Raw genomic sequence first — 10,259 nt, 5'->3', positions numbered from 1 at the left:
GAACTTGTGCCTCTCCCAGGAACCACCCCAGCCGCGCTCCCTGGGGAGGCCCTTCACACGCCGCACGGCGAGCCCAGGGATGACCGTGTCCTCCTCAGCGCTGGGCAGCGGCGGGGGTTCAGAGCTGTTAACAGTAACAAACCCTTTCTCCAGGTCATGTAGCAGACATGTACTCTACGCTGCTGTTTATTGCAGTACACTCTGTTGACAGCCAGTCACAAACATGAGATGTTTAAAAGAGAAAATAATTGCAGAAAGATCAATTTCTAAAAATTAGGCAGGTGCTAATTCTTCCAGAAATTGGTCACCTGCAAACAAGTCTTTAGAAAGGTAAACTGTTGTGCTTTGCTGCTATGAAAATATTAATGCTAATTATCTAATATCAGGACAAAAAAGCTATATTCAGTTCAAATGCAAAAAGCTCAAAGTCACTCATTATAATTTAATTGAAATTACTTCGTAAAAAACCCCCACTTTTAAATTTGATCCAAATAAATCCAGACAATGTGTAAACTTTATCAAAATGCAATTTTTCAACTAAACACAAATTTAAATTGCATTGAGAAAGCCACAAAGCATATTCAGCTTAAAAATGAAGTCACTGAGATTTGGGTGATTAGGTTTTCCCCTTTCCTTTCTAAACTGTCACAGACTTGAACAATCATTCATAGCAGACTAGAAGGAAAAGTAAATAATCTTTGGTATTCTTAGGTTTAGGGAAAGTTTAACCTTTTCTCATTCTGTCCTTCATACTAATATAGCCTTTTTCCGTGAAAGTATTTTTACTAATTATTAATGCTAGAAAGGTACATGAGCAAAATATATTTTTTTAATAACATAGAACATATCCGTAAAACTGCTACTGTTACTATGTGGCAATATGATCATTTATGTTCTGTGTTTGATTACTCTCTCTTAGTAAACCATTCACCTGGGAAAGTCAAACATCCATTTATGTTACTAGTGAACAAGCCTATCCTAATTTTGGCACACCTGGCATTCAGTTACTGTGATGATTTTACAAGAATCTGAATTAAGAGGTTCACTACTGTTAATTAAATTTGTAAATTTTATAATAGAAATGAAAAACGAGAGCCTACTTCTCTTCCTGTTCACTTAAAGAACGTAATCACATCACTGGATATTAAGAAAAAAATCCTAGCACTACACTAATTTCCCCAGCCAGATTAAGGTGTAAATCCTGCAAATCTACACTCATAAATATAATCATGACTCTGTGCCTATTCAGGCAATGATTAATTGCAAAAAAAAAAAAAAAAAAGAAAAAGAAAAAGAAAAAAAAGGTGTTTAACATCACTCTCAAAGGTAATATTGACGCGTAACAAGTAATAATATGAATTACAGTACTGAGGGACTTACAGTATCATTTTACCTTGTCAAAGGACAATTAAAATGTACTTATCTGACAATTTCAGTCATCAGTTCTTGTTACAAGAAGTCTTAATTCTTAAATTCTTAGCATATCATAAAATGTATGCAAAAACAGTGATCCACTGAATTCTCATACATTAAGACTGTACTTTAAAGTGGGAATTCAGATGCCGAAGAAAATCTTCCTTAGATGTTATAGATGGTGGGAAAACTTCTCGACAGAATTCACATATTCCACACTGATTCAGTTCATAGTCTGTATAAGCTTGTGCCAGCAAATCATTGTCTCGAGGCTGCCAAATGAGCTAAAAGAAACAGAAAATGATTATTGCTGTGGTTTACAATGTGGTTTACTTTTATATAAAAAAAAATACCTGCCTTTTTAAACTAGGTGTCCTTTACACCTGTGTGGCCAGACACATTAACTAGAGAGCTCTCATTTAAAAGAAGCAAGATAGTACTTTGATTTTTTAAGGTTCTATAGACATACTATCCTTGCAAACACTTAGAATGCATTGATATCTGTTCATGATAAATACTGCTATGAGCGAAAGTCTGTAATATCAGTCTGATAAATATTAGGGCTTTTCTGTAACTCTGCATTTCAGTATTTTACTGTAGAAGCCATGGTACAGAATAGCCATTTAACAGAAATGAGAAAACACATTTGTACCTTAGAATAAAATGTTCCCTGTACAGAGTTAATATGAATCATATTCTATTTCTACTCTTATTGACATATAACTAGTTTTCAGTTTACTTACAAAATCAGTAGAGCAATGTCATATGCCTGAAGTTACTTATTTGCTCTGATTGCCTTTTAGTGTAAGCATCTCTCAAATAATCTGTTTTGGGATTCCTTCTGCCATGAGAGCATCAAACTCAATGGGACCATCTCAATATCTATCCATGCGTTCAGGGAATTCCGTACACTACGCTGCATTTGGTTGAGCAGCTGTACTGCTCCTGGTCCCTGAGCCAGTTAGTTTAAAGACAGCAAGTCTGTTTACTTGACATTGGAGTTCAAGGGACTTCAGCCCGATACATACTTTAAGTCAGAGGCTACACTAATTATTTAGCATCATACCAACTAGGAATCAAAAAGTCTCCTATCAGTTTTCAAAGTAAAGTTAAAAATTAAGTTTCATTACTTTAGTATTAGCAACACAAGATAAAATACGTAGTTATGTTATATGGCCAGGATGATTAGATTTTGAGTAAACTGAAAACTAAATGCATATTGCAGTGACTGCAAAGTAGACAGAATGACAGCAAGCTGGTATGAGCTCTATGTGGGGATGGAACCTAGAAGAGGAGAGTGCCCTACAGCTTTTTTTTTTTGCTCAGTCTTCTCTCTTGCTTCACTCACACATGGAAAGACAAGCAAGAACACTTTAGAAAGTAGTTTCTTTAGAAGTTTTAAATTTCTTGCTATTGATACTTACCCAAGAGTTTTAATTTTCAGCTCTTATTCTCATTTCACCATGCCAAACAGAATTTATTGTTAGTCCTCCCACCGTAACTCATTGTACAACTAACCTGGCCTTCACAATGGTTAAACCTTGTTTTTAAACCAGCTAAACTTCTTGGAGTCAATTTTCTGTCCATTCCCTATTTAAACAGTGTTTAGCTTAGCAGATAGCAATAGCAGATTTACTGTCTTTCATTATGGTCAGCAATCCATATAATTAAATTGCCTAATTAGTAATTAAGTGCAATCACACCCCTTTTTTCAGCTCAAAGAGTCTACTTATTGTATGTTGCTGGTGTAAATTGCATATTAAATCTATCTAGACACAGACACACTTAAACATCTTTACAGGAATGTGTTTAGAATTATTTGTTTCTAATATATTATGATGTAAAGTGCCATTTTAAAAAAGATAAAATAGTATTGTAAAAACCCCACAAAGGACATAGTAAGTTTTCTAATCTTGGAAGCACAAGGGGAGGTAAAAGTCCAGCAACCCACGGAGGCGGGCACTTAACTTCCATTTCTTTCTTTGAGTGTTAAGCATGTGCTTAATATGCTTTTCAGAATAGGGACAGATTTAAGCAGATGTTCAATTAAAAAAAATATATTCAGATTAAGATCAATAGACTATTGATTTGCTTTTAAAAACGTGAACATTCTTAGAAATATTTTTAGTGGAAACAACCCCCTCAAACTGTGAATACTGATAAACACATGCACCTACATGTAAGTCTCAGTTAAATGTAGTCTGTAAAATCCTAGGTCCACTAATACCCATGTTTATTTTAATCTGCTGCTCTTTTCAGTCACATGTTTTTTTAAAAAGTTACATCCTAAGAAAACAGTACTGAGTTTTCACATTTAGTATCCACATAGAAGGAAAGAGCTAAATTTATTTCAGGAACTGAGAGCAGTTCCAAGAACTTACTGTTGCCAAATCTATTGCATTTATGGGGTTTTCCATTTTATAAGTTAACATATGTAGTAAATACTTGAAAGTTTTATCTACACTGGGAAAAAAACCCCAGGTATATAATTCCTCCCAATTGGACCTCCAGAACTGGCAGGGATGATGGAAGCCGTAAGCAGTGTAGCTACCCCTTAGAAAGGTTGTAAAAACACTAAGAACAAGTTTATGCATAAATTTTGCTGAGGCTAATACAGTCAAAAAGCCATGTATGCAAGTATCTTAAAAACATTAGTATTTTAATCTACATATATATTATGTATGAATCAAATCTTTATCACAATTAACAGTCAGAAAAAATTCTAAAGCAAGTCCAATACACTGGGAAAAATAATTAAAAACCTCTTTTGAAGGCAGCTGAATAAAGGTGATGGATGTTTAAATATACTGATATACACAGATGTATATTTAATGGATTCTAAAGTAATACTGGCTTGTTTTGAACAAGCTTCTGGATAAGATACAACATTTTAATAAATGTCCTGTATGTTCTACAGCGCTACTGTAGATACAAATACTGAAACCGTTCACCATTGCCTTTCTTTTCTCTGAGTGTTAGCACTAGTACATTTTCTCCACAAAGTGGATAATTTACATTTTCAATGATGGCTCCAAATTAATTTCCTTATTTTGCAGAAATACCAGTGATCAAACCAAAGGCTTACTGCTGTTCAACTGTGATTCTTCTCTACTTTTTAAGCTGCACACTACCCCTATCAATTTATAATCACATACCAGCTGTTTCACTTGCTGTAATATACAATGCAGGGTGCCATCTATTGAAAAATGAATACATAGACTAACCAGCAAAAGAACAAGCTGGAGAGGGAATACAGAAGAGGATAGTAACAAGCAATGGAGTGAATGCTTCACAGCTCCACAGGAATTCTACCAGTGATAAAATAAATGGTTTAATTTGTTTAACTCAGTCACTTCAGCTGAGGATCCAATGAAAAATAAAGCACAATAAAAACTGCTATTAGTAAGTTGGTATAGAATTGAGATCTTCTACATTACAAATAGTTATTTAAAATACATTTTGAAAAATCAGACTTATAGTTTAAAATACAGTGATGAAGAACAGCATACTTTCCATGCTTTAAATTTTTCATCCAAAAACTGGTTTGCAATAGAAAGTTAAACTAAGATTGGGTTCATTTTAGAAGAAGAAAATGTCAAAGCTATCATGTTTTGCCTTTCATGCAGTGGGAAAATTGAGGGGTGAAGCTCTTCTGCTGTCTGTACTTTGTCATTAGCAGAGAACAGAAAACCACATCAATGTAAATAGTAAAAATATGCCAAATTCACCCTTACAGAATTCCTAAATATCACTATTTGCTTATTCTTGAAAAGCTGTCCTCTCACAAAGTGTGAGAAAAGCCACAGAAATGTAAAAAAATCAGTCTATAAAGGTCCATAATAATTTTGCCAGCAGTTTCAGTTGTGACAGGATGTTACACAAAAGAAGCAAAGTATTCAGAGACGTGATTGCCACAACCTGCTGAAATGTTTTTCTGCATTACAGCTACTGGGCCTTGCTTTCAGAAGCTCTCATGGACTTCAAGTAGCTATAACTGAAATTCAAGCCCAAAGTACCTACATAAACCTAAAATAAAGTATTTTAGTGAACCTCTTTTCATTTGACAAAATAAATATGCTTTCCTCCTTGATTGCTTAAACTATGAAGAAAAAAAATTATGTCTTCTTAGAGGGGAGGAATAGGGAGGGTGCTGTTTATAACTCACATGGAGATAAAAAGTAGGTATTTTTTCCACAGTGAAGTATTTATCTGTTCAGCTTTTTAATTAGTCCATTTGTCATATTCTCTGCCGTACATTAAAAACAATTATGTGCCCTATTCAACTGAGATCAAGGGTAGAAAGCAAGCAATCTAGGGGGGCAACACGATTAATGACAGCTTTGAAATAGATACAGAAGCAATTAATATCTAAATTAACTTAAATTTGAGCAAGCATATCCAGTGCCTACATCTGCTTAAATTCCTGCCCTTTCACTGGAAAAGTGCCTTGTATACACACGTGAATATCAGGAAGAACTGAGAAGAGATATTGTCTTTAAAAAAGGCTGATGAGATACCTCATAGAATACACTAATCCCATCTCAAAGATCTTCGCAAAGTGGTTGTCAATTTTTTAATATGTACAGTATTTATAGAAAGATACCTGATGAGGACCTCTGACGGTTGTCCCAGCAGCTTCTGAAGAAAAAAATACTTCAGGTACACCCTGGTTTGTGTGCTTAGGTACAAATGTGAAAGCAGTGTCTGTTGTTTTTATACATGTTTTGTCACGGGTATTTTCTATGGACATGTTTGCATGACTTGGGGGGTTTGTTTTGTCAACAGTAGTTAGGCTTTGTAAAGCTGAGGTCATGAGATCAACTCCATGAGCTTCAAATGAGTTAGGTTCCAATCTACCGAGGTTAACAGTACGGTCTCTGTGCTCCAGGTTAAAATGATGATCTTGAAGCATGTTTTCAGCTCCACCAGTACAAGGAACTGTTGGTTTTTCCTGAGTGCTCTGCAAGAAAGCAGAGTCATTGTCTGTAGGTGGAAACTTGACATTAAATTTAGAAAGTGATTCTACAGAGCTGTTGTCCTCATCTTGGCCCACTCCTCTTGGTGTGATAGATGTGATGCATGATGCACCTCTATTTATATCCTTTATAACCCGAGGCTTCAAAAGCTCTTCTGCTTGTTCATCAGTTTTATCAGTACACTGTATCGGCATGGAAAACTGTATTTCTGTGAAGAAAGAATGAAGAAAACATTAAATATAGTCCACTGAAGGATAGTTATTCAAGGTCTGGTGTTGAGGTATTTCTCCTGAGAGGTTTTTGATTTTCCTTCTTGGCTTTTTAACCTTTATTTTTTCTTTTTGAAATCAGTTTGAGGCGTAGTTCTCTTTCATGAACATGAGCTCTGACACAAAACCTATCAGAACAGAAATAAAAGGAAATATTTCTGTTCTAATAATTCTACTTCTCTTTGATTTATGGATATAAACATTTTCTTTTTCTTGAAAATTATGTTGTCCCATACTCTTAACACATACTTGCATATATTTACTGAAGTGTTCTGGCAGAAATAGAAGCTGGAACCAAACCCATTTCACACAGTGCCAAGAACAAGATAGGTGCCATGAGCACAATTTTAGAAGGTATTCAGGTACCAAACTCCCATTGGTTTCCAAATTAGGTAAATATTTAAACTGCATAAATATTCAGAAACGGGTCCGTATTTTCCCTTCATTTTGAGAATTCCCCGTTAATTTTTGTCACTTTATTAACAAAAATGGTAATAATATACATGGTTACCCCTAATCATGTGAGAGAATAACTTCAGGACACATTTATTGTACAGCAGCCACCTGACATCACTCAGGTATTGTAGTAATGTGGGCCACAGAAGTAACAGAAATCAAGCAGATTAAATCGGTATCATGTATAGCTTTTCACACAGTTGAGTTAGGCCCTTATTTAAGGATTTAAGGAAAATAAATCCGTTCTGAAATAAGTTGCTAAGCACTCATCCCCCCAAATTCCCACTCCCAAATAATAAAAGTTTAGTAGTGTACAATCAGAATATAACAGTATAGTTCAGATATAGCAATTTGAAGCCACAAGCTACAGATTAACACTTCAAGCAACAAAACTTCAGGAATGGTATAACCTAAATTAGAAGCAAGTGCCAAAATCAGCGTCTTTTGCTTCAAAGTGTAAGTTTGGCAGGTGTTTTTTGATATCACTTAAGAGTCTGATCCTACTATTAAGAAAACCTAGCAGGGAACACCCATATTACATTATATTAAATGTAAGCATTAGTAGAACCAGACATTCAGGATCTCTTCCAGTTGCAACAAAAACCAAGCCTTTCTTTTGTTTTCAGGAAGCACTGGATTAAGCTCCTGTCCCATATAACAAAACAGTATTCGAAAGTCTGAACAAGGAAGTCTAGAAAATAAGTCCTCTGACTCTCCTCAGTCCGTCAGTTTTCCTCTAACAGATATGGGGCTAGAGACATACATAACAGGCATCTTTTGAACTGACAGCTAAATTAAAAGCAAGCAAGTGCTGTCACTCACACAGTATGATAGGATATCACATGTAGTAAGTGCCTGCCTCTCACTCCAAGGGACAAAACAATTACAAGAGCCATTGATGTGATGACTGTCTTTTATAGCATTTGATTTGGAGCATTCCTCATAGAATGCCAAAACTGGCGGTGTATTTTCTTGGTGAAATACTGAGCACCATGTGAACAGACTTGAAAAAGGCAGATGGTAAACAGTGGAAGTACTTCTATGTATGTGTAATTTACAGTATTTTCAAATATAAAGCAAAGCTTTCAAACAGTTGAATCACAATAAGAGCTTAAGCATGATATTACCAGTTTCAGGTTCTGGCTTTATCTTAAATTTACTCAGTTGGTCTGTTTGTTCTCTGGCTAGCACACATATTCGATGACACTCTTCATTCATGTCCTGGAAAATAGTCTCCAGATTCTCCCTGGAAGATCAAAATTGGAAATTAAAGAGTCAACCAATTCAGCTTGTTGTGACCTTTAATTTAGTGACACCCACAAACTAGAGAAAAACAATAGTGTAAGCTACTTGGATACCTTGTTCCTCAACATATGCATACATATTTTTGTTCTTCTCAGTAAAAGCAAGCAGAAAGGGAAAAGAAAATGTTGTCAAAGAGCTATTTAGTCCTATCATACACACATACATTCAAGCTCACGGCCTGACCCTGCAAGGACCCCCCCAAAAATCCAGCCTTTACATTTCTTTCAGTTCCCTCAGGTATTTTGTGGAACAGCTTATCTTTCACAAAGGTACTGTTTCCTTCTCATCTAGGGAAAATAAGATGCTGCTGCTGTGAACATTAATTGTTTTCCATTGTTTTCTGTGTGCTTCAGACTTTGCAGGAGAATGAACACACAAGCAGTTGTTACTGCTCCTTCTGTCTGTGTCTACCTGACTTTTTGAAGAGAGGCTTGTGAACTCATTCCTTCTCTGTTTTATACAGCATCACATGACTTGTCCTTTTATTTTGAGGGATTTAAAACATTTTATCTTTTCCAGAGTATCATGTAGACATCTGATATTTAATTATCTGCACTGAGAATGGTAAAAGTAGTTCTTCATGCTGTTGTGAATTTTATTTGCCCAAAGGCACTACATTTTTCAGTTACTGATGCATCCATAAAATCCTATTGTGAAATTTCGATGAACTTGATGAGTAATTTATATTTCTAAGGACAGTATCATGGGTTTTATAAAATCGACTTCAAGGATGAAAAAGTTAAGTTGGTGACAAACCGGAGTTGTGTTCTTTTTTGCATCTTTTTATCAAAAGAGCCCTACAGGGATTTTTCTTTAATCCAGTGAATTGTTTTCCTTTTTACTGTTATTCATATAGCAATCAGGAGTGTCAGGAGCTGTGCTTCTCTTTTGGAAGACACAAATGTCTATTTGTGTCTCATTAAAAAAAAAAACCCAAAACCTACAAGAAGAATTAAAGTTACTACTGTTAACACTTACATTCTGATCATTTTCAAGTGTTTTGATAAATAAGAAATTTTAAAGATGACTCTTAACACAAGATTCTAATTGGAGCTTTAAATTATACATATGATTAGATAAATCAGTCTTAATTTGCTAGACATTTGTGATACCATAATCTTACTAGTGTAAGATTACTAGTAATCTTACCAGTCACATACCTCTTTCCAAGAAAACTGTAAAGTATGGGAGCTATTTGAGAGGAGGGAGACAGAAGACAGGCAAAAGTTTTTCATTTTTTAGATATAAATCAATAAAGACAAAAAAGTCTTCATCACATCACAGTCTTATTTCCTGTCTTGTCAAAAAGCAGTAGTGAGTCAGACTAAAGATCCACGTAGTTCATCTAGCCTGTGTTTGAGAGTGGCCAAAAGCAGATGCCTAGGCAAGAGTGTAAGACAGCAAGAATTTATGATACTTTTTCCTAATACTCTCCTAGCCTCACCTTAGAGAACCTTCTATTTGACCTCAGCAGAATTGTTGAAAGTGCTATTACTGCCTATCCTGTGACAAACGCAAACCTGAGACTTTGGTCAGTATTCTTCCCAAACCACTGGCAGAAGACGGAATTCTTGCTTAGGAAACATACTGCTTTCAGTTCCTTGGTCATAGCAAGGGGTGGCTGCTTCACCTTACGGATAAACCTGGTTTCAAACTCTCATTTAGGATGGATCAGGCCAAGAATTATTTCTTCATACTGACTATCAGACTTCCTCATGGCAGTGCAGCAGGCACCTCTGCTGTGCTGCCGCCAGTTAATCCATTATGGTTGTACATTCCTGTTCTGAAGAGAGTTAATGCAAGGGAGTTAATGCTTACCCAAACCCCAGCATTAACATCC

The 10,259-nt window shown here is 35.5% G+C and overlaps 1 protein-coding gene across 1 annotated transcript in view; it reads right to left on the bottom strand.

Moving 5' to 3' along the window:
* Positions 1-1,425: 1,425 nt before the first annotated feature.
* Positions 1,426-10,259, bottom strand: part of TANK (TRAF family member associated NFKB activator) — a 22,600-nt gene continuing 13,766 nt past the window's right edge. The window contains exons 6-8 of the mRNA XM_010171131.1: positions 8,242-8,360; positions 6,017-6,597; positions 1,426-1,697 (exon numbers count right to left, since the gene is read on the bottom strand). Coding sequence (XP_010169433.1) covers positions 1,530-1,697; positions 6,017-6,597; positions 8,242-8,360 — 868 coding nt within the window. The 3' untranslated portion in view covers positions 1,426-1,529. The remainder of the gene's footprint in view (positions 1,698-6,016; positions 6,598-8,241; positions 8,361-10,259) is intronic.

Source organism: Antrostomus carolinensis, unplaced genomic scaffold (assembly GCF_000700745.2).
Source record: "Antrostomus carolinensis isolate BGI_N321 unplaced genomic scaffold, ASM70074v2 scaffold6197, whole genome shotgun sequence".
NCBI lineage: Eukaryota > Metazoa > Chordata > Aves > Caprimulgiformes > Caprimulgidae > Antrostomus > Antrostomus carolinensis.
This window is presented reverse-complemented; position numbering and strand designations above follow the sequence as displayed.